The following is a 25,066-nucleotide window of genomic DNA, read 5'->3' as shown; positions in this document are numbered from 1 at the left end:
CCCAAAATTTTATTCCTGCTGAAACCCGTAGAGGGCAAATCTTGAGAACACGTTCAAATGAAATCCATCAGCGGAGTACAGACATCACAACGGTTATTAGTTTCAATTTTAATGTGCGTTTGGACCAGGATATCTGAGTACAGGTTTAGATGAGAACGCAAGAGCAGCAGGCAGAAAATTCATTACACATCTGTACACTTGTTGCTGGAAACAAGGAGTGTTACATAATTATTGGCAAAGGCGCCAAAACGAACACATTTCATCCACTAGCTAACCCCTCCCAAAAAAACCTGGAGATTAAAATGTACCTGTGGTTATGTGTATAGGTTTACAGCAGATGTTATTACACATTCAAGCTGATTAGACAAAACAAGTACATTTGCTGTAAGGAAAACAAGGCACCGAGTCCAGCAAACAGACATGATCGATGTTGCGCTATTTTCTGCGTTTCCAAGCTGCGCGCCCTTTACATCGCTACACAGATCCTGTATAGTTCCTGGTCCGTGCAGTGCCATGAGACACGCAACTGTAAATGCACAGAAAGCAGCGGCATGTGCCCTTGGAGTGCTTTATTTTAGGAAAAATTTAGCAGCATATGTGGCCTCTGACGCGCTTCTATTGGGGTTCTGCAGATTGGCAACATCCAGAAAGACGAGTTGTCTTACAAAAATAGGTCAAGGAGGTAAAATCGGCAAAAAATTTTTTTTCTCTTTCACGCCAATTATTAACGAAAAAAAAGCCCCGTCTCCAGTTCCCAAAGTGGTCTAAGTGCTATATTTATCATGTGCGTGATGACAACGGCCTTAGCAACTAATTATTATACATCTGGAGTCAAGACGTTTGGTAAGGACACTGCAGTCGGAAACAAACGGTAAACGTTTTGAGTGCATGTAGAGGAGAGAGAATAAAATTTGGGAAGCTTCTGCTTTCCAGGCGACCCCCAGGGGGAGTCTGCTGTAACAGATATATGTGAAGTTCAGCACAAAGTTGTAGTGAAACTCCAGTCAAAGTCGAGTTTCTCTTTCCAGCCTAAACGAGGCACCGGGGAGCAGGCGTACCTCGTAACGGTTTGGAGGGCGCCTCTGCCTCCAAAGTACGAGATTCGTAACGTTCGGTATTTTCTTTGCATCTAAACAACACTGCAGTATTAAATAATGCAAGTAAGCATACTACCAGTAGTAAACAGAGGAATGCATTACGATGCATACTTAAGCAGGTTCTTTATAGAGGCAACTAAGGAATACACAGTGATAATACTAGAGATCTCCAGCCGTAGTAGAGGTGTAGTAGTGTTTGCTGATGAGATCCATAAGTTACAGATGGTGAGGACAGCATGAACCAGATTCTTGATACAAATGAGATAACTTGGAATTCCTTATGTCCTGTACTGATGGGAGCTTTGCGGATTTGCGGACGCTCCTCGCAATATGAACCAGGGACAATAAAACATTAAAAGGCCAAAAAAACTGCAGGCTGAGAATAGGTCAACGATTACCTGGAGTATCGATAAAAGGTGTGCTTTGGTATGGCGCTTCAGTGCCCTGCCCGCCGTTCCTCTTGGCGCTTGGTGATGAAGTATTTGAAGAACTCGTACACAGACCAAGCGATGGCTGTGGAGGGCATTTGGTAGATGATCCTGGCCTGGACCCCCCGGAAGTAGGCGGTGATGCCGCCTACTTGGTACACCGTCCTGAAGGCATTAGCCATGCCTGTGATGTGTCCACCAATGTTCGGGGAATTCAAGGCCAGGGATTCCTGCGTGTTGAGTAAAGTCTTACAAACGTCCAGCGGTGTGGTGGCGGCTGCGGCCACCGCGCCGGCACAGGCGCCGGACACCATGTGGGAGGTGGGGTTGTATTGTCTTTGAGAATTTAGGTGCTCCTGCAGGAACTCGTAGGTCATGAAGTGTATGGCCTGGAAGGGGATGTTCATAGTCAGTTGGGTTGTGTAGCTTCTATAGAAGGCACCAGCGCCCTCCTTCCGCCACACCGCCCTCATACAGTCTGTCACTTTACGGTAGGGTGAGTTGTACATCTGCATCCTCTGCTTGATAACTTTAGCCAATAAAAATCACCAAACCATCAGTAAATGATCGCAGGAGAAGTAGGTCGGTTCCCAAGGGAAAAACAAAGATGAAAGTTAATGCAATCCGACAGGTTAAAGAAAAGTATAGTCATAAAAGCATTGTAACCTACAAACATATTACTGGTTGTTCTGTGCCAAGGAGCACAAAGCCGGGGGTGGTACGCAGGGGCAAATAATCCCTTACTAAGGGCATGATTCAGACCTATTCGCAGCCTAGCAAAAGGTCTCTGCTGTGGTGTATTCTAGCAGTGTGGTTTGTATTTCAGCACTGATATACAGACCAGAACTGTTCTAGAAGCACCATAGCAGACACACCAGGTAGGGAGGAGGAACTGCATGGGTTTTGAAGAGGCACAGGGCTACAAAACACACTACTTTATCTACGTCTGAAGTTTTGAAGTGAGCAGGGACAGAATACACTATAGCTAATTAGATCATGGGGCTGTGCATGGCAGCACAGAGTATTTCAGGGTATAGCTGCAACGATCCCGGTAGGAAGGAGACTGTCGGCCAGGAATGAGCTGTATGTTACAGGGGCAGTGTCCTGAAGTGGAAATGGGGGAAAGTGGTTAAGCCACAGACTGAGACTTAGGGACCGACGGGCGCTGCCGTCTGTCGGAGCCACGGCAGCGAGAACATACAAATGCTAGCTTCAGCCTCCCACTTGTGTACCCAAATGTGCTGCACCGCGATACCAACTGGTCCGCTATCACCACTCCCAGCACACGCCCTGGAGGGGCCGGCTTTCTTTGTGTTCACGTCAGGCCACCTCCCAGTCACTGACCATCGCTTTTACAACTCTATCTAAATGTACAGCAATAGCGCCTCTGTGTGTACACACTGGGTAATGCATGCGCTGTAGAGGTATCTGAATTCCAGCGAATAATTGCTTATTTATGTGCACATCAGCACTGTGCTGTTAGCGTCTGTAGGAGGAGGGTGGCGGAGGAATAATCTGCCATATACAGTACAGCAGATTAGTTTTGAGCTTCTTACATCTACCTTAGAAAACTTCCAGGGCTATAAAGGATTAAAGTACAAAAGAAATCTCTAAAAACCATTTCAGTGGCTTTGTTACATCTGACCGTTTCCCTGTAAGTCGTTCGCCTCTGTAGGAGTTGGAAATAGTTTAAGACCAACGTAAGCTCACCTTCAGCGGGATTCATAGCTGCATCGTGTAACAGCGTCGCTACGCACCCGGCGGCCCCTGGAAGACAAAAACTGCCGCAAGTGAGGGAATGCAGGGTCTCAGCAAAAACTTATGTATCTACGGCAGAGTGGAAGAGCCACATTGCTGCGTGTGAGTTCTCCATTGTGGACACACATACGAGTAACGCTCAGTCCCCCCCCCCCCCCCCCTGCAGTGCACCACTACACGCCTCACACGCAGCAATACACCTAACACCTAAGACTGCAGTGCAAAACGAATGGTGATTTTTAAGGACTAAACAGTGCCCCAAAGTATTATTGACAGTTATTCTAATAATTACCTATGTATATATAAGGTCAGCTCTACCATCATTTTTGTGCTTCTAAGACACAGTACTACTAATATGGGTTGTACTTCCTCTCCCCGTCCTTCTAAGGTGGGCTTATTTCAGATACTTCTGTCATCAATTACAGGGGATCTACACGAAAATTGCAGACTTTTGTCCGCTCTGAGCTACCATAGCTGCAGCTTATGCATGCATGTGCTCGCAGATGATCCCTGTTAGTGGAAAACACAGGACACTAGATACAGGACAATGCATTGTAGCATGGCCTATTTCCCTCAGCCCAATTAGGATGGGGTTTTGGTGTTGCCAGTAGTCAGAGAAACAACATGCACCATAGTATTAGCCATCGTTTAGACCAGGGATGGGGAACCTCCAGGCCCTCCAGCTGTTGTTGGACAACACATCCCAGAATGCTTTGCTATGGTTTTAGCATGGCCAAATGGCAAACTTGTTGCATTGCATGCTGGGATGTGTAGTTCAGCAACAGCTGGAGGGCCAAAGGTTCCCCATCCCTGATTTAGAGAATTACAATTTATTCTAAATGATCTCACATTAGTGTTATGTTAATCTTCTGTAGTTACACCGGATAACACTTCAGGAGAGGGAGGTGAAGGGTGGCCTGGTAGTTTGGAAATGCTTGGTCTAGTCCTAGCTGACGTGGCTCTAGCTTATTGCAAAATGGCCACGATAGGCACAATCCCAGTACAATACTACCTTTGTGGAATAATACCATATAGAGGTCTTTATCCCAGGATAAATAATTCAGTACACGTCTAACTTGGCCTATAAAGCACAAACAAACTCCAAATAGGTCAGTAACAAATCCCATAGCGGCAGATGTACTAAAGCCTAATTGAGTGATAAAGTGGAAAAAGATATGATCTGCTCTTAACTGTCATTATTCAACCACAGCCTGTAATATCACAGTTAGGAGTGGATTGGCTGTTAAAGTGGGATGAGATGACATAACAGCCAATCTGCTCCTAACTACGATGTAACAGGCTGAAGATGAATAATGACAGTTAAGAGCTGATCTTTTCCCACTTTATCACTCAGTAGACTAAATGCACTCAGCTGTAAAAAGTGATTAAGTGGAGAGTGATTAACAACCCACCAATCAGCTCCTGTCTGACATTTTTTGAAGTGTGACATGACAGTTAGGAGCTTATTGGCTGGTGGTTATCACTCCATTTTATCACTTTTTGCAGCATAGTGCATCTGGCGTACTGAGTCATAAAGTGTAAAAAGATAAGATCAGCTCTTAACTGTCATTATTAATCTTCAGCCTGCAACATCGTAGTTGGGAGCACATTGGCTGTTACGTTATCTCATCCCACTTTAACAGCCAATCCGCTCCTAACTACGATGTTGCAGGAAGAGGATGAATAATGACATTTAAGAGCTGATCTTATCTTTTCCCACTTTATCACTCAGGACACCAGATGCATTAAGCTGCAAAAAGTGATAAAATGGAGAGTGATAACAGCCAGCCAATATGCCCATAACTGTCATGTCACAGACTGTTTGAAAAATGTCAGACAGGAGTTGATTGGTTTGTTATCACTCCACTGGCCCAAAAATAAGTTAGCACATCTCCCCCCCATAGTTTTATAAGAAATCTGAAAATGATAGTCTTCGTACCAACCAGGCCTACGTCTCCAAAAACCATACAAGCAGTAATAAAGTATTATATTTTGTGGCTCATTTTTTCCCATAGTGGGTGGGGGGTGAGGGGGTGTATCAATAAAGCCTTTTTCTATTAATTTTTTTTGTGCCAAACACAAATAAATCAAAATAATCATTGGCTAGCAAATGCCTTTGGTTCTACGTACTTATATAACCCATTTTTTGGGCTTATATTTGCTATGGAATTAAATGCGTTAAAGATTTTTTTTTTTTTAACTTTTCAAATCCTGAAACCTCAGAACACTTATGTGAAAAATAAAAAGATGCAATCCCGGGATGAGCAGAGAGAGGGGGCTGGTGAGCACAGCCGCTGGTCCGATTCAGCTTCCCTCGTATCGCTGTTCCCAGTGCTCCACTGCTGGCATGGACTTGCGTTCCATTACAACAGGCTCAGACCAACCGAAAACACAAACGGGAGGCAGGCGCCCAGCGTACAATTCAAGTCTCTAGCAAAAGCACCGCCTTGCAGTTGTCAGAGTCTAAGCAATGAATATTCGGTTCATTAATAGACTGGTGCTTTTTTTTAACCAGCTTAGGGTGCAGGCGGCTCTCCCGTGATGTACTGTTCAGCAGCAAAGAGCTCCTAAAAGAAAGTCATGTTATAGCCAGGGGAAACGACTACATTAGTGTGAACTCTGCAGGAACAATGCCGTCATTGATAGCGTTGTAAGCTTGCGGCGGCCCGTCGCTGAAATACAAGGCTCCTAAAACACAATTCCTTTATTTCCTGGGCAAGTCTTATGATTACACCTCCTAGTGAAAGTCTTTTTTCACAGCTGTACGGGTGCAAAATGTGCTGTCTGTGTACGGAGTTGGGGACCTTTGGACAGATTGTGGCCAATTGCAAAACTCAACTTTAATTAAAAAGTGAACAACTCAAAATGCAGCAGAACAGGAAAAAGCTCCAATTCTGGCGCCATTCATTGTTACTGAATGTCGCAATGCCTGGGGGTCTGTTAACAGGGTATTTACGCTTATGCGAGCACAGGGAACTAAGCCAAAAAATGTTCATTATTTAAAACTAAATGTGAAAAAACTGATTTTTTTTTAAGTGTGAGATTTAGGTGGAGAGAGAGAGAGAAGCACATTCTGCTGGGGTAGAGGTCCCAGTCATGACAGATTATCTTTGGGGTGCGATCGCCTTGAAAATATTCTGTACTGCATGTGACGGGTTGATCTGTATTCGCTTTACAAAAAAAAAAAATTCCTTATCAGAAAGTCTCCAGTGGGGACACAGATTCTAGAAATGCAAGAAACCGCTGAGAACTACGCAGCACAGGAAGCATCAATACCATTTGCAATATGGCTATTGCCTCCAGGGCGGATAACGTCGCTCAATGTCTTTTTTAATTTTTCGTAGCAGGCAAAATAGAGGGCGTGGGCAGGTCCAGCGCCTGTTGCCGTAACATTCAGTCCTCTCATCGGCCTCCACAATCCTTCTGTGCGGATGATTTTGAACAAGGCGTCCATGACGTTTCGATAGCGGGCTGCCGGCTCGGGCTGCAGACTCTGCATCCGGGTCTAGAAGACGGAGGGGAAAATAATTAGCTTTTTACACCGTGACGACCGCTGACAACACCAATTGTTTTAATTGCTAAATTCGCACTTTGTGTTCGCTGGCTGGGCCTGGATAAATCAACCAATTGCAAACCATTAAAAGCATGTATTTAATACTGTAGATTAGTAAGGGAGTCTGGCCATCAATACCGTGTCACTGAAGCGGATTTACGGTCTGTACCAACTAGCGACGCCAAATCAGACTCCTAGGGGCCAACACCATTAAGGACAATATGTTACATAGTAGGTGAGGCTGAATAAAGACTTGCGTCCATCTAGTTCAACCTATGTTTATAGTAGCTTATCCGGTACTGGTTTCCTAGCACGGCGCCCGTCGGGTCCCATCGCATACCATTACTTAAGGCAGTGGTAGCCAACCCTAGCCCTCGAGAGCTACCAACAGTTCACATTTTCCAGACAACCTAGCTGCTGCACAGCTGCACTCATTAATTACTGACACATTTTAAAAGATACACAGATAGAGCTAATTAGCTCACTTGTGATTCTGTGAGGAGACCTGCAAAACATGCACTGTTGGTAGCTCTTGAGGACTAGGGTTGGCTACCCCAGACTTAAGGTATGCGATGGCACCTGATATAAGGGTTTTTACAGTTCATATACAATTTTAAAATCGCATCGCATGCCATTACAATGCCATGATTCCTATTGTAAATGCACCCCCAGACCCGATTTTTAATTCTACACCCACACTGATGGGTAATTACTATGTGAAATGCCCCCCCATAGTTAACGCCACCCCAGTATCAACGCCAACCCGAACCGTGGCGAGCACATCGGTACGCATCCTCCGACCTTTTTATACCCCCACTATCCACATCGGTGTGGAGTTGAATTTATATAGTGTGGCGAGGGGACGCGGAATACCAGTGAAGTAAGCCGCGTCCGCTCGCCACACTATATAAAATCCACTCCATGCTGACGTGGATAGTGGGGGTATGAAAAGGTCGGAGGACGTGTACTGCCACCGCTCGCCATGCTTCGGGTTGGCGTTGATAGTGGGGTGGCGTTAACAAGGGGGGGGGGGGTCATTTTACATACTAATTACCCATCAGGGTGGGTGTACAATTAAAAATCGGGTCTAATCGCATCGCATGCGATCTGGTCGCATGCGATGTGACCCGATCTGATAGACCCGATGCCATACAATTGAAATTGGTGGCGCCGTGCTAGTAAACAAGTACCGCTTATCCCTTGTTGTATAGTATGTTCTGATATTTTAAAGACAGATTATGTTACTAATGCTGGCCACACATCAGACCAACTTTCATCCAACCATCCAACTAGTTGGTTGGATGGAATAAAAATCTGGCACTGGATAGGAGTAAATGACAAAGAGCAATTTACTCAGAAACCCAGAGAAATGGACAAAAAGATACTTGTTTCCTATCTGGGCGCCCGCTAAGTTAATTGCGCACCATGCTATTCTCCGTAGAGAAATCTGATCGCATCGCATCGTATACATACACGATATTGAACGATGCGATGCGATCCGATTTGATTTCCCATAGGAAACAATGTTAAATGGATCAATTTACCCAAATCAGCATAGGGAAGAATGGTAAATGGGCTAGAAACCCCCAAAAAACCCACAGAGCAGTGGAATGTCCCCCCAAAAGTAGTTGACGCCTGCCCGCCATCAACGTGAACCCGAAGCGTGGCGAGCGCAGCGAGCCCGCGAGGGGCGGCGGTACGCGTCCTCCGACCTTTTCATGCCCTACTATCCACTAGGGCGTGGAGTGAGAATAGAATAGTGTGGCGAGCGCAGCGAGCCACCGAGCCCGAAGCGTGGCGAGCCCCGCGAGGGGACGCGGATACCTTCACAGATAAACGCGTCCCTTCGAGGGCTTCCCAGGTGTCCGCGTCGCCATGGACACCTGGGAAGCCCGCGAGGGGACGCGTATAACTGTGAAGGTATCCGCGTCCGCTCGCCACACTATTCTATTCTCACTCCACGCCCTAGTGGATAGTAGGGCATGAAAAGGTCGGAGGACGCGTACCGCCGCCCCTCGCGGGCTCGCTGCGCTCGCCACGCTTCGGGTTCACGTTGATGGCGGGGTGGCGTCAACTACTTTTGGGGGGACATTTCAATGTTCAGGGGTGTTTTTGGCCCATTTACTATTGTTCCTATGATAATTTGGCTAAATTGAGCCATTTCACATTGTTTCCTATGGGAAATCGAATCGGATCGCATCGCATCGTTCAATATCGTGTATGTGTACGATGTGATGCGATCCGATTTCATTACGGTGCCGTACGTAGAAAACCTGGGCGCCCAGATAGGAAACAAGTACCGACAAAAACATTCAGTGAAATTATTTAAATCAAATGGATACAGTATATACAGTACCGTGTCTGAGCGACAGTTTTTGTCCGTTTCGAGATTTTTGGACCAAATTACATTTGCTCCCATCCAGTACAAGGTTTATATTCCATCCAACCAACTAGTTGGATGGTTGGAGGAAAGTTGGTCTGATGTGTGGCCAGCATTATTCATACACATGGATGTTTTTAACCAATAAATGTTTATCCAACCTTATTTTTAAACATAGTTAAAGTGTCTGCCGACACCACTTCTCCAGGAAGAGAGTTCCAAAGTTTGACTGCTCTGACTGTAAAGACATTTTTTCTTCTTCTAGAGGAACAAAAATCTTTTTCTTCTAATCTAAACTCGTGCCCTCGTGTCCTAGATTCCTTTCTAGCAGAAAAAAGGGTGTTCAACAGTTCCTTATATTGGCCCCTAATATATTTATACATGTTGAGCATGTCCCCCCTTAAACGTCTCTTCTCTAGTGTAAATAGTCCTAAATTGCTTAATCTTTCCTCATAGCTTAAATTCTCCATTCCCCTAATGAGCTTTGTTGCTCTTCTTTGGATTTTTTCGAATTCTATGATGTCCTTTTTATAGTGCGGGGCCCAGAATTGTACTCCGTATTCGAGGTGCGGTCTAACCAAGGATTTGTACAGAGGCATAATTACTTTTGAGTCCCTAGTTTCCATGCCCCTTTTAATACATGCTAGAATTTTGTTGGCCTTTTTTGTTGCTATATTACATGGAGCACTACACCCCAGTATGTTGTCTATTTGGACTCCTAGATCCTTTTTGAGTACTGAATTACCCAATTCCTCCCTGCTTAGGTTATAACTAGCACACTGGTTGTGTCTCCCAAGGTGCATGACCTTGCATTGGTTCACATTGAACCTCATCTTCTACTTTTTTGCCCACTCATCTAGATTGTCAAGAACATTTTGAAGCATGGTGACATCTTCTGATGATTTAATAACTCTGCTCAGTTTTGTATCATCCGCAAAGATGGATACATTGCTGAGTAACCCCATCCCAATATCGTTAATAAAAATGTTAAATGTTAATATGCAGTTGATACGCCATTGAAACGCAAGCGAAAACACCCAACATCGGGATTGATTCTTAGTCGATAGCAAAATCTCTCTCAAATGAGCAAAACCATGCTGTCCTGCAGGTGGGGCAGATGTAACATGTGCACAGTATTTACCTATAACCCCAATGCACAAAGCAATGCATACAGGGGAACGTGTAAAGAAAGGACCTGCACTAAAATGACATGTTTTGCATTCTGTAAATGTTTTAGTTACATCTACCACATTTCAACAGAGTATAAATTGCCAGTAAATTGCGTGTATTTGGCTCTGGTCCAGAAGTACAAACTGCCTGCACAGAACAGACTGTGAGGCTGAGCTCACATACTGCAGGTCTGTTTTGTATGCGGCAGCCAACCGGTCAACATTCCTGCCAATCTCACTCTAGTACCTAATCAGATCATAATTTGTTGGTGCAAAATGTTATAGGTTATACATTTCTACAGCTGCAGTTACATTTCAACTAAAATGTTGCCCGTCACAACTTAAATATGCCCCCCCCCCCCCCCCCCCGATTAGGTGTAACCCAGCATCCAAATGCAAGCAGCTACAGGGAAAAGCCCAGATCTGGACAACCTTTTAGTTGGACGTTTCTTCGCAAACACATCAATCACAGACTTGGGCTGGTTATTCCTGTAATACCTCTGCTGTGTAAATCTGCGTTGTGTAACTACTGTAGTATGTTTATCCAGGGCACTTTTTATAGTAATATTTATTTATTACTGGTTATATTTAAAAGCGCGCATATTCCGCAGCGCTTTACAGGGAATAGTTGAACATTCACATCAGTCCCTGCCCCCAGTGAAGCTTACAATCTATATTCCCTACCACAAGTACATGCACACACGGACATTCTAGGGTTAACTTTGTTGGGAGCCAGTTAACCTACCAGTATATTTTTGGATTGTGGGAAGAAACCGGAGTACCCGGAGGAAAACCACGCAAGCACAGGGAGAATATACAAACTCCCTAAGTTAGGGCATTTGTGGGATTCGAACCCATGACCTCGGTGCTAATGCAACCATTACATCATAGCCCTAAATGGAATAGGATGTATGGTGATTAAACCCAACTATTATGAGCAACTTGTATAAATGTGAAGCGCATTTTAATCAGCAGCATATGAGGTAGAAATAATACAGGACAGGGTCGGATTCAGGTGCGGAGTGTTTCCCGATGCTGTAGTGTTAGAACAATCTGTTTTTCACTGCAAGGGGTGTGACTGCAAACACTGACTGGACGCTGCATGCACAAAATGGCCAAGCTTGGTCATGACAGTGCATTCCAGAGTTTCCACAGTCACACGGATGTAAAGCCACGAGGGGGCTGTGATAAAAGCATTTGCACGTTTATCCAACCGTCACCGTCCGCTGCTCTCACAGTAATCCTGCTCACCGTACGCTGCTTTACCTCATGGTGTGATTTACTGTAGGCCCTAAGTACTCCCATTCTAAAGACCATGAACATGTTCAGATTAGTCAAAAAAGATCCAGTTACCCGATTTTTAATCCGCCTGCTGATACCAAAACCTGTTTCACTGGATAAGTCTTAACGAACTCAGCAACCACAGACAAATTGCTTAACACTGTAATTACAAACGCAGGCTCTGACTGCAATCTCAGGCTGGCAGCTCGAGCTTTCTAAGATGGCGCCTGAAGTGTTTATGTGGGTGTACGCACCCGTGCCAATCTTGCAAATCTGCTCGTAGTAAATAAGAGAGGACAATGCAAGAAAGCAAAACAGAAACGCACCGCCTACGCAACGTATGCTTCAGTTACCTGGCAGCCAGGACGTGGACCAGGGAAATGCTGACGAGCCAAGGAGAAATAAATAAAGATTTATTTTGGTCAGGACCCATCGCTATTCAGCACCACAGATGTATTAGGGGGGTGACTGCAATCCCTAAATATATGTAGTGAGAGGTGGTACATTGCTGGGACTTGTAGTGCCACACACAAAGAGAAAGAATGCAGGCGCACTATTCAAACATTAGTGATAATATATTTTGCAACTGAATAAGAGGTTTTTTTAAGCATAAACTTGTAAATCTGTAGGTTTACCCCCCCCCCACGTTCAGATAACCTCATCACAGGGAAAGGCCTTGACATTCTAGGGCAGGGATGGGGAACGTTCGACCCTCCAGCTGTTTTTGAACTACACATCCCAGCATGCCCTGCTACAGTTTTGCTATTTGGCCAAGCTAAAACTGCAGCAGAGCATGCTGGGATGTGCAGTTCAACAACAGCTGGAGGGCCAAAGGTTCCCCATCCCTGTTCTAGGGGGTTCAAGTCTAGGGCCAGGTTTTGTCCTAGCGCTGTGTTTGCAGAGGTGACCCGTATGGGGTTATCACTCTGCAGAATTAGGATATATACTCCAGTACTATTGATGCCGTAATACCTGTATTTTTTAATTGTAATTATCAAAACTAATAGGGCCTACACACGGGAAATTTCAGCCCATTTTCTAAGCGATCTGACTTGATCACTTAGAAACTTACCCTGCATTGCTCCACCTGTAGGGGCCATCGTGAACGCGATGCGCAGCCCCGTGCACAACTATCGACAGGCGATTATGATCCTGCATTCAGGATAAATCTATTTAGATTGTGGATCAGGGCTGGTGTTCACACCAGAGAACACTGGCCCTACTGCTCAGCACACACAGCGCTGACAAAATTGCTGTGTGCTGAGCGAACTTGCATCGCTCAGAACGGTCGCCCCGTGTGTAGACCCCTTTAATATGCAGTTCATAATCTACAATGCTTTTCACAAGGCATTAGTAGACATGGTTAATAAGATATAAAAGTGTGGTAGACAAACGCAGTGACGCAACCTCTGACCCCATCTAATCTTCTCTCATTGAGCAGATGTATTAAGCCTGGAGAAGAGATAAAGTGAAAGGCAATAAAGCACTGGCCAATCAACTCCCAACTGTCATTTTCAAACAGTTCATTAGCTGGTGCTTTATCTCCTTTCACTTTATCTCTTCTCAGGCATAAAACATGTGCCCCAGTGTGTTGTATCAAAGCAGTGAGCTTGCAGATGTGGTTGCAGGTAAACAGGGTTATATACAGGTTCTGTGATTAGGGGCTAAAGCCAGTGTACTGTATGGTAAACAGGAGAGGACTATGCTGGAAGAGAAGCTGCATAGTGTGAGGGGGCAGGCATGTTCAGAACTGGCAAAGCGAGGGGGCACAGTCGCTTCTGGGCTGCAGGTCTATACAGCACAGAAGAGATGCCAGCTGTGGGGATAAATGGGAAGTGTGCATTCTGCAGTTATAAAAATGAAACAGTAATCAGTGGGAACCTATCAGCTCTATGGTAATGAGTGTGATAGTACAGGGTGAAGAGAGTCCTTGTAAGCTTGGGGGGGGGTATATTTATGGGCCGGAGATAGAAGGTCCCTCCCTGTACCCTAAATCAGAAGTGGTGAATATGATGTCTTAATTTGGTTGAAGGTCAGGGGCCCCTGCTCTCATGGTCAGTGGGAAGGGATCAGAGGGGACTGGTCAGTATGGGGAGGATCAGAAATGATGGACCCTTGTGAGCATGTAGTCCCCTGCTTTCAGTCAGTGTGTGATGGATCAGATGTGGAGGGGCCTGTTCTGAGGGTGGGTGGAATGAGGGGCTAGGGGCACCTGCACTCAGGGCCAGTGTGGGGGGTTCAGAGCTGAGGGGCCCCTACTCTTAGGGTCTGTGTTAAGGAGCCCCTGCTCTCAGGGTCAGTGTGTGTGTGTGTGTGTGTGTGTGTTGGGGGGGGGGGGGGGGATCAGTGAGGAGGGGCCCTTGCTCTCAGGATCATTGTGGGGTGAGGAGCCCCTGCTTCTAGGGTCAGTGTTGGGGGAGCATCAGATGTGAGAAGGGGGGAGGGCCCTGCTCTCAGGTTCAGTGTTGGGGGAGCATCAGCTGTGAGGGGAGGGGGGGAGGTTTAGGTCAGTGTGGGATGAGGAGCCCCTGCTTCCAGGGTCAGTGTGGAAAGGGGGGTAGAAGACCCCCGATATGGTGATGTGGGAGGGGTCCGGTGTGTGTGACAGCCCACGCCCCCCTGCCCCCGCCATGTAGCCGCCGCTCCCGGCCCTCCTCACCTTGACACAGTCCACAGGGTACATGAGACAGTGCTCCATGATCCCGGCCACGGCCCCGGCCAACATGTGCGTGGTGACGGTGGAACCCTCCGGCAACGCCTCGTACTCCAGCTCGTCGTCCTTGGAGCTAATCTCACGTGTGCGGCACACGGTGGTCTCGGGTCCCGCACCGGCGCCCAGTTCGGTCTCTGTGCCTGTCCCTGGGGTCGGCCACCCACGCTTCACCCAGGCCCCCAGCACCCGGGCGGGATCCCCGGCGGGCGCGCCCCGCTCCTTCAGCACGGCCTCCAGCTCCATCATGCAGTCTCCGGGCCGCTGCTGGCCGCTCGGCGGGGCCCCCGTGCGCAGCTGCTGTGCTCGAGGTGGACCCGATGCCGCCGTGGTGGCGCCGCCACCCGTATCGCCCGCAAAACTCGGGGCCCAAAAGACACGCCCATTCCGCGCGTATTGGGTAGCCATCGCGACCAGGCGGAGCCTGTTGCATAATCGTTGCTCTGATTGGCTGTTAGTGACGCCCATCATTGGCTACGTGGCACTCATTGGCCGCCGATTTCGCCCTTTAGCGCTCTCTTTGTTTATTGCCCGTGGATTGGCTAGGCGTGCCGAAAGGAGGCGGTGGACTGATACGCCTACTCTGATTGGATAAGGGACCTGTCAGTATCACCTGTCCCGCAGCTGTCAGCGCTTCCGCCAGGCTCACGTGTGTGGTGCTGAGTGACAGACGGGGGGGCGTGTCCGGAGTGGTCACGTGCTCCTGGAGCAAAGGGCGCTTCATTCATTGTAATGACATAGAGAGCAAGGTCAGGGCTAGGTGGCAACAAGGTCAGAGTCCAATGAATGCAGCCAGACTCATCCTGGCCTCTCTGGGTGTTTGTCCACCAGCTTGGGTGCTGACAACCTGGTTGTCAGCTGATGTGGCACAGCACAGTGACATTTAAATAATGGAGAATTCTCTTTTTTTTTATAGGTAACTTGTAATTACCCCACCCCTTGCAATTGGTATAGCAAGGCTTTATGCATGTTTGCTGTCGCATTCACAATTAGGGTGACCAACTCATCCCTTTAATCCGGGACACATATTAAATACACAGGTTCTGTGGCAGTTTAAAACCAGGTTAAATGGAGTCTTGAGGTGTGGCAGTTTAAAACCAGGTGAAAGCCATCCACAGAACCTGTGTAATTAATGTGTCCCGGATTAAAGGGATGAGTTGGTCACCCTATTCACAATGCATACAGAATGCTAATGTGACAGTGCATTTAGGGGATGAATCTCATTGATTCAGACAGGGCCGAATTAGGCCCCATTCCGATGTTTGGGGCATGTGCAGGTCCCCTTTGTGAACATCTTTGGCGACTTGCATAGTTGCCGAGCCATTCGCAAGGATTGGGGCGGACGGGACTGGGGTCGCCCATGGAAATGCCAGCGATTTACGGGTGTCCCCATGAAAACGCTGGGAGTTCCAATGGGTGTGCGGGCAGGACGTCAGCCGCTCGTCCCATCTTCATCCCGGCAGCTGCAAATAAAAGTGTTCCCATTGACTTTTATTTGCAACGGTAGGAGAAATCATTCGATGGTCGGCGACCGTCCATTGAATGATTTTTCCTGCTGCGGAGACGTGAGGGGGTGTGTCTTCACTACACATTCCTTTGCATGTGAGGGGAATCGTTGGTGGGGGCGTCTCTAGTGCCCGCATCGCACCACCTAGCTAGGGCAGCAGCCCTAGTGATTGATACCAACCCATACCTGGTACTGGGTGTAATAGATCTGGCTGAATTGGGCAGCCCCTAGGCATACATACCACTTAGAATTTGGTGCAACTATGGCAGGACACCTTCAAAATTGCAGAAAACCAAGAGATACAGAGGCCTGTTCTCCCTCTATGTATCCACATAAGTATAATTCATCAGCTCTTTGGCCTTCAATACCAGGTGTGTTCTGATATTCTGATCTACCCCCCACCCCCCCCCCCCCCCCTCTTTTCTTACACGTATCTCCAACTATCTCTCTGCTATATCTCCTGGATGTCACAGAGCTTTCTGATAACAGACACCCAAACTCACTGCTCATTGTGCTCGGCGACTTCAACTGTGCCAACCTAAGGCAGGAGCTCTCAAAATACACGCAGCAGGTCATGTGCCACACAAGAGAGGGGCAAACGCTAGACCATAAAGTCTGCATACCGATCCATACCCCATGCAGCACTGGGTCTCTCCGACCACTGCATAGTCCACCTTCTTCCAACATATATCCAGAAGCTAAAGACTGCTAAGCCTGTTATCAAGTCTGTCAAAAACTGGTCAATCGAGGCAAAAACAAAGCTTCAGGCCTGCTTCGACTGCACTGACTGAATGGTGTTCGAAGCCTCTGCCTCTGACATAGATGAACTAGCAGATGCAGTCACATCTGCATCAGCTTCTGCGAGGACTTATGTATACCAACCAAGCAAATCCGATCCTTTAACAACAACAAGCCATGGTTCGGTAGCCAGCTCAGGAAACTCCGCCGAGCCAAGGAGGAGGCATACAGCAGCGGGGACAGGGCACAGTACAAAGAAGCCAGGAACTCCTTGACTCAGACTATCAAACTCGCAAAAAAGGGAATATACAAGCAAGCTGATGCACAACCTCATAGCAAAGGACCCTGCGGCAGTATGGAAGGGCATGCAAACCATCACAAATTACAAGAAAGCCCAACCACAGTCTGAAACCAGCCATGAACTTGCAGAAGACCTGAACAAGTTCTACTGCAGATTTGAGCAGGCCGTACATCCCCCACTCCATCACAAAGACCACCACACCCAGGCCCTCCACGTGGACCAAGGTGAGGTAGAAGCAGTACTCAAAAGAATAAAACCTAAGAAGGCTGCGGGACCGGATGGTGTGTCCCATCCAGCCTTAGGACCTGTGCAGCTCAGCTCGCCCCCATCTTCACAACGATATTCAACTCCTCCCTGGACTTGTGCAAGGTTCCTGCCGGCTTCAAATGCTCTATCATCGTCCCGGTCCCTAAGAAAACACCCGCAAAGGACCTAAATGACTTCAGGTCAATTGCACTAACCTCAATGGCCATTATTTATTATTTATTTATTTACAGTTTCTTATATAGCGCAGCAGATTCCGTTGCACTTTACAATAGTAGACAGTGATCAAACAAACTGGGTAACAACAGACTTGGGGGTTAGAGGGCCCTGCTGCAAGCTTACAATCTATAGGATGAAATCAATCGAAAGACTAGTACTGAAGCACCTGAGAGAAGTGACAAACTCTCACCTTGACCCCATGCAGTGCTCCTACCGGGCCAACAGAAGTGTAGAGGATGCAGTCAATCTCGGGGCTGCACCATATTTTACAACACCTCGACCACCCAGGCACCTATGCGAGAATCCTATTCATGGACTTCAGCTCAGCATTTAACACTATCGTCCCCGGCTTCCTGCAGCCAAAACTCCTCTCCTTAGGAGTCCCAGGATCAACATGCTCATGGATAGTGGACTTTCTAATGGCAAGGGAACAGGTGGTCAAAGCCGGCGCCTTCTCGTCCAGCACACAAACAATCAGTACTGGAGCACCCCAAGGATGCGTCCTCTCCCCTCTGCTCTTCTCTCTCTACACAAATGACTACACCACAGCTAAACAGTCAGTGAAAATCATCAAATTTGCAGATGGCCCCACTATCATTGGCCTAATCACGGATGGTGACGAGACCGTGTACAGGCATGCAGTGGAGAAGCTGACACAGTGGTGCAGCCTCAACAACCTTTAAACCCCACCAAATCAGTTGAGATGGTGGTCGACTACAGGAAAAAGCCAAATGCACTAGTCCCGCTAACAACAGCCAACGCAGTGGTGTCGCAGGTTGAATCCTTCAAATACCTAGGGACAACCATGTCCAGCGACCTAAGATGGGCTTTAAATATAACCACTAACATCAAAAAGGCCCAACAGCGTCTGTTCTTCCTGAGGCAACTCAGAAAATTCAACATCCCACAGAAGCTGCTGAGCATATTCTACACCGCCATCGTGGAGTCTGTCTTATGTTCCTCGATCACAATCTGGTACGGTGGTGTAAGCGAGAATGACAAACAAAAACTGCAGAGGGTAGTGAAGACTGTGGAATGGATCATAGTGACCGATCTGCCCCCGATCTGTTCTCATCCAGGGAAAGGAAACGCACTGAGAAGATCGTGAAGGACAAGCTGCATCCCGGTCACAACCTGTTCGACATCCTACCATCCGGAAGACGGTTTAGGTCCATCCCCGTCAAAACGTCCAGATCCGCAAGAAGCTTCTTTCCGTTAGCCTCCATCACCTGAACAATCCAATCAAAGCGAATACAATCCCAATATCAACAGCCAAATAAAGTGTCCCTACCTGGCGACCTGACCACCATAGTCGTAGCTAGAAATGAAATGCATGTAATATATGTAATGTCTCCCCCCCTTTTTCATCCCTGCTTGATGCTGCACTGTAATCCACAAAAAATTCCTAGTGTGCACAAGCATACATGGCCAATAAAGTTGATCCTATTCTATTATGCTTAACATGCCTAAAGGGTATACACATGGGGCAATTCTAGCCCCATTTCGATGCAATCTTACTAGATTGCTTAGAAATGAAGTACGGATCATTCTGTGTGTACACCCTATAGCGATGACGATGTGCAGTCCCACATGCTGCCATCACCGCAGAGATAGACAGTACATGCACTGTTTATCCTGCTTAGATAGCAGCTCAGCACAGATTGCTCAGCACACATCGCGGGTGCATTGCATGTGTTCTCTGAGTCATCTGTGCTAAAGCACCTCGCTGACGGAGGCGCCATCGCCCTGTGTACAAGGAGCTTAAGACTTGGCCGATAATCTTCCCACCATCCTGCACAATCTCACTTCCCACAATGCCATTATCTATTGAGGCATTACTATCTCTTCTAGTCCCCAAGTGCGCTATCCTGGAGTAATCCTTGGCTCCTCTCTCTCCTTCACACCACACATTCAGCACTTCTAGGGTTACCACCTTTGTGTTGAGAGATTCCCGGACAGTAGCTGGCCCCCATCCTCACCCCTTTACCCGCCTTTTTTTTTTTTTTTACATTTGCTTCAAATGTATTCTTAATTTTGCACATGGTAATGACACATACACGTTACGTCATACAGTGTAATGCTCATTACACGTTATGCCACACACCAGGATGTCCATTACACATTATGCCATGACTGGACAATTTTTGAAAAAAATAGGAATAACATGTACAGTGAACGCCTAGGGTGCACACCAATAATTTACACCATAATGCCTATTACACGTCACACACCCATATTTTACCACATGCCATAATGCCCATTACACCATTTAAAAAAAAATAATAAGGACAACAGGGACAGAAGGCGTGCTCCAAAACTTACACCACAATGCCTATTATACTGTACATCACACACCCATTACATAGTATACTACATGCCCATTACATGTTATGCCACACACTCTAATGCCCATTACACGTTATCCCAAACACAACGTAATGGCTATTACATATTATGCCATATAAGTGCTGCTTACCTACATGTTAATTGCCAGGTCCTTCATGCTCGATGCCAGGTTCTTCATGCTCGATGCCAGGTCCTTCATGATCGTTACCAAGGTGGAGGGCAAATGCTCGTTGCCAAGGTGAAGGGCAAATGCTCATTGCCAAGGGGGAGGGCAAATGCTCGTTGCTAAGAGGGAGTACAAATGCTCATCACAGTGAGCTTGTGCCTCATGAGCTGGCTGCCAGTGCATGCTGCTAATCTGCTTACTGCACTGCTTCAGTCCTGGCTGACAGTGGCTGCAGCCTGGCCCGGGCCCCAGTAGCTGGTGACTCAGGTGTGAGAGAGACTGAGCAGGAGGGGACTTTAGGATGGGGACTGAGGACCCTGGCCTGTAGACACTGTACTGCCCGGCGGCGGCGGCTTCCCTGGAATAGTAAGTGCGCAGCACAAGTTCAATCATCGCCATAGTCCTCTCTGTCCTCCTCACACTCACGCCCGTGGCCTTCATCATGCAGCGCCGCAGGAGGGTACATGATGAGTTACGGCACGCTGCCCTTCCCTCCTCCTTCCAGCACGCACCGCGGCGGAGTGTCAGTCACAGACTGAATGAAGCGTGTCACGTGGGTGGGGTATGGATGCCTGCAGTTAGACTCATAGAAATGGGCGGCGCCGGGCCAGTGGAGAGGACGCGGTTACAATTACCGGACTGTCCGGAGTAATCCCGGACGGGTAGTGACCCTAAGCACTTCTCACAAAGTACATTCCCTACACTGGCTGCCCTTCCGAATCCAATTTAAGCTTCTCACACTCACTTACAAAGCTCTTATCCTTTCTTCTCCCATTTACATCTCTGACTTTTCTCTCCCTTTACACTCCCACCCGTTCTCTTCGGTCCTCTAATGATGCCACCTCTTCTGCCAACTGATTACTTCCTCCCACTCCTACCCTGCAAGTGCTGCTTCATATGTCATGAAGTCTCTAACTCTCCCCCTCAGACTTATCTACAACTCTTCACCAAACCTAGCAAACTTACATCCTAGCCCTCTGTTCCATGCTCAGTCTACCCTACACTGTCTGTCTGCCCTTCCTTTTAGAATGTACAGCAATGGCCGAAATTTTTGAGAATGACACAAATATCAATTTTCACAAAGTCTGCAGCCTCAGTTTCTATGATGGCAATTTGCATATTCTGCAGAATGGCACGAGGAGTAATCGCATGAATTACAAATAAGTGCAAAGTTCCTCTTTACCATGTCAATGAACTTATGTTGGGAGCCACTTAACCTACCAGTATATTTTTGGATTGTGGGAGGAAACCGGAGGACCCGGAGGAAACCCACGCAAGTACGGGGAGAATATACAAACTCCGCACAGATAGGAGCATGATGGGAATCGAACCCATGACCTCGGTGCCGCGAGGCAGTAATGCTAACCATTAAACCATCTGCTCTGCCCAGGTCAAGGCTGGAGATAACTCTGATGCTGACTGAGTTAAAACAACTGGAAGCTTTAAAAGAGGATGCTGCATGAAATCATTGTTCTTCCTCTGTTAACCATGGTTACCTTCAATGAAACATGTGCAGTCATAATTAATTTGCATAAAAAAGGGCTTCACAGGCAAAGATATTGTTGCTGGAAAGATTGCACCTCAATCAAATTCAACAGTTGTCTGCATGGACAGTGGGGCAAAGACTTTCGGAGGATGGCCTGGTGTCAAGAAGGGCAGCATAGAAGCCACTTCATGGACAGACTTATATTCGGCAAAAGGTAAAGGGATTGGACAGCTGAGGACTTGGGTAAAGGCATTTTCTGATGAATCCTCTTTCAGATTGTTTGGTGTATCTGAACAAATGCTTGCCCGGAGAAGGAAGTGTGAGCGCTACCATCAGTCCTGTGTCATGCCAACAGTAAAGCATCCTGAGACCATTCATGTGTGTGGTCGTTACTCAGCTAAGGGAGTGAGCTCACTCACAATTTTGCCTAAGAACACAGCAATGAATAAAGAATGGTACCAAAACATCCTCCAAGAGCAGCTTCTCCCAAGCATCCAAGAACAGTTTGGAGAGGAACAATGCTTTTTCCAGCATTTTGAAGCACCCTTTGGCAACTTGTGTTCAATCCTCAAGAAGGCGGGTGGACAAACAAATTCTGACAAACTCCACCGCGAAAATGGGCGGCCATCAGTCAATATGTGGTTTAAAAGTTGATTGACAGCTGGCAGGGCAAATTGCAGAGGACTTGAATAGAAGGGTCTACACTGCAATTATTGATTCTTTGCATAAGTTTAATGTAATTGTCAATAAAAGCCTTTGGCACTTATGGAAGCTGTAATTTTACTTCAGTATACCATAGTAACCTCTAAGAAAAAGGACTTAAAATGAGATACGGTCATTGGGTCTACAGCAAGTTGACCGACAAGCATTGGGTCGACATGGTTCTAGGTCTACATGGGTCAAGGTCGACATGGGTTTAGGTCGACAGTGTCTAGGTTGACATGGTGTTTTTCACTGTTTTTGGAGCCGATATGTGCCGACAGGCGATATTTCATGCCCTTACCATCCACTAGGGCGTGGTGGGAGAATAAAATAGTGTGCCGAGCACAACAAGGCACCGTGCACGAAGCATTGCGAGTGGATGCGGTGCACCGGAAACTGTGTCCATGTCGACTGTGTCGATATTCGGGTTTAAAAACAGTGAAAATTCCCATGTCGACCTTTTGACTGTCGGCCTCAACACCGTCTACCTATTGCTTGTGTCGCCCTACATACATTTCCCTGCTGGACACTAATGAATGTCCCTAAATTATTGATCTTTCTACATGAAAGGATTAGTCCACTGCTTTTAAGTGATTTGTACAAATTCCTTACCCAGTGGAATGCAACAGACAGGAGGCCAAGTCTGATAAGAGATCTGTACTGAAGGGGGAAGAACATCTCAATGTTGATCTAAAGGCCCCCATACACTAGCCGATTTTGGTCAGATTTCGGCTGCGGGGGACACAGGCGGCATAGAGCCGTGCAGGGGGAGCCGGGAGCTGTCAGTACTGAATAAAAAAAAAAAAGCCCATTCAATGAATGGGCGGCCTGTGATTGGCTGAGCGCTCTCTCAGCCAGTCAGCAATTGGCTGAGAGAGCGCTCAGCCAATCACAGGCTGCCCATTCATTGTATAGGCTTTTTTTCTAGCACTGACAGCTCCAGGCTCCCTCTGCCTGGCTCTATGCCGCCTGTGTCCCCCGCAGCGTCCCCAGCCCCCCCCCCCTGCTCCCACCAGCAGCCCTGCTCTGTAGCCCCCCCCCCCCCCGCTCCCCGGGTTTTTTACATGTGATAAATCGAGACCAATCTAATCAAGCTCCCCCGGGGAGCAGCCGGGGAAGCTCAGGGGGAAGTCGCCCTAGTGTATGGGGGCCTTTTCCCCCAATCTGGTTTATGAGGGGTCTCCGATCTTATCTGACAGTCTAATTTCAAAGAACATCTTCCCAGTCTCTCTGGGGATATGTCCACAGTGCTTACACTCTGCAGGGGGAAATGACAGGCAGTCCCCCTTTGGTCCCATTAAGTTCACAAGCAGAATACAAGAAATACATTGATCTCACACATAATAATAACAGGACACATGATTTATTCAATCCATCACGTGATCGGATCATGAAACTGCCTATCACAAAATGAAGGATGGCTATGAGGAAGACATCCTTGCAGTGCCATATTCAGACATCTCTGGGAATGCGGGGCCAAGGCTGGGTTTTCTTGGGCCTATCCACAGGCCCCTTGGTACCTGCCGGGCACTAGGTGAGCACCTAGGTTGCCTAGCGGGAAATCCGTCCCTGCATCATTGTTGTACTTAATTCAAGTGTTGGCTGTGCAACTTCTAAGATGCCCGCTTCACACTTTTATTTGAAGGGTTGGAAAGGAGTTACTGGTGACACTGTGGAGTTTGGGGGGTGGGTGGGTGGGGGGTTGTGGCAGTAGGTTGTCTAGGGTGCCAAGAAGCCTTACTCCAGCCCTGCCTATACCGTCACAGTTTTCATCTTTGGAACATCTTAACGGGCATCCTATATAGCCAATGGACTGCTATGCAGTTAAGGCAGCCAGCCAGCTACAGCTCTTACCTCTGCAGAGGAGGTGGCCCCCCTCCACTGCCGCTGTGCTCGTGGTCCCCACTGCTGCCCCCGTAAAACCCGGTCCCAGCCGCTGGTCCCCGGCACGGGGCCAGTGCATGCACAGTAGCTTCTTACATACTGCACATTCACTGGCCCCAGCCACTATGAGCTGCTTTTGCAGCAGCCCCCGGAGGCAAATTCAGGGTCCCATTTTAGGGGCTGCCCCGCAGCTGAGCCTAAAGAGGCATCCTGGAGGGAAGAAACACCTCCCAATGGGACTGACTTGAGTGACTGGCGGGTCTGACTTCCAATAGGAAGTCACTGCCAGTCACAGTGAAGCCAGAGCAGTCTCACAGACTGCCACTGCTGCCAGCACATATACTGTATACAGGGCCGATGCAAGGAGCTGTCCAATGGCCAGCCCTGACTGTATATAATGTACCAGGTTACATGTATGTTTGTATGTAGAGTATGTATTAAGCTCACCCCTAGCTCATGTAATGTGTGACCTGCAGCAGTGGACAGCAGCCACCTCTGGCTAAAACCAACAGATATGCTAATTATCCTTATCTAATATATCTTACTGATTTTATAAACTGAGCTGAAAACATTTCCAGTTAATAACCCTTTCTATAATATACAACTATATTCATGTACTACAATGCCCCCCCCCCCCCTTTTCTTTTTATATTTGGTACGCAATTCCAAAGCGTGCGCAGCTCTATAGCACCTCAGCTTGCGGGTAAAGAGGTCTGATTTCGGATGGCTCTCTTGCACCAGGTCTAGAGGTGGTCTAAGTGCAGAGAGGCTTTTTTTGCAGTTACCTCCTGGGGTATTTTTTGCATTCTTGTTCAGTCTGTGCATTGCTGCATGGTGTCAGTTCTGGGTGCGGCATACCTGTTATATACCCTTTGGCACATTGTGTAAGGAGCAGACAGAATTTAATTACAGTACGCTCTGCTGATGCTGTACATAAGTGGGAATAGGCATTTCTCTTATTAGAACATAAAAGGCAAAACATCTTTTGAGCCTCCTAAAGCCTAGTGGTTGGGTAACAGGAAAGCAGTGACTGTCTGCCAAGGCTTCCCCATTCAGGCTGAAAACAAGATATCATGC

General features: G+C 47.4%; 2 protein-coding genes across 5 annotated transcripts in view; one reads left to right on the top strand and one right to left on the bottom strand.

The window, feature by feature from the left end:
- ENTPD7 (ectonucleoside triphosphate diphosphohydrolase 7) overlaps window positions 1-25,066 on the top strand; it is a 100,542-nt gene that overhangs the window by 39,432 nt on the left and 36,044 nt on the right. The gene's annotated exons all lie outside the window — the stretch shown is intronic.
- On the bottom strand, window positions 89-14,799 carry SLC25A28 (solute carrier family 25 member 28). Of its 3 annotated transcripts, XM_083149552.1 has the most exons (4): window positions 14,326-14,799; window positions 6,560-6,788; window positions 3,236-3,292; window positions 89-2,054 (listed from the first exon to the last, which is right to left on the bottom strand). In XM_083149552.1, exons 1-4 carry the CDS (start codon window positions 14,782-14,784, stop codon window positions 1,534-1,536), a joined length of 1,266 nt encoding a protein of 421 aa, XP_083005678.1. In that variant the 5' UTR covers window positions 14,785-14,799; the 3' UTR covers window positions 89-1,533. The 3 variants fall into 3 exon arrangements, with proteins under 3 accessions (XP_083005678.1, XP_083005679.1, XP_083005680.1); XM_083149553.1 differs by lacking the exons at window positions 6,560-6,788; window positions 14,326-14,799 and adding an exon at window positions 5,414-6,532; XM_083149554.1 differs by lacking the exons at window positions 6,560-6,788; window positions 14,326-14,799 and adding an exon at window positions 5,485-6,532.

Source organism: Crinia signifera, chromosome 6 (genome assembly GCF_055691185.1).
Source record: "Crinia signifera chromosome 6, ASM5569118v1, whole genome shotgun sequence".
NCBI classification, from domain to species: domain Eukaryota; kingdom Metazoa; phylum Chordata; class Amphibia; order Anura; family Myobatrachidae; genus Crinia; species Crinia signifera.
The sequence above is the reverse complement of the archived record's forward strand: the minus strand, read 5'-3'. Positions and strand labels throughout refer to the sequence as shown.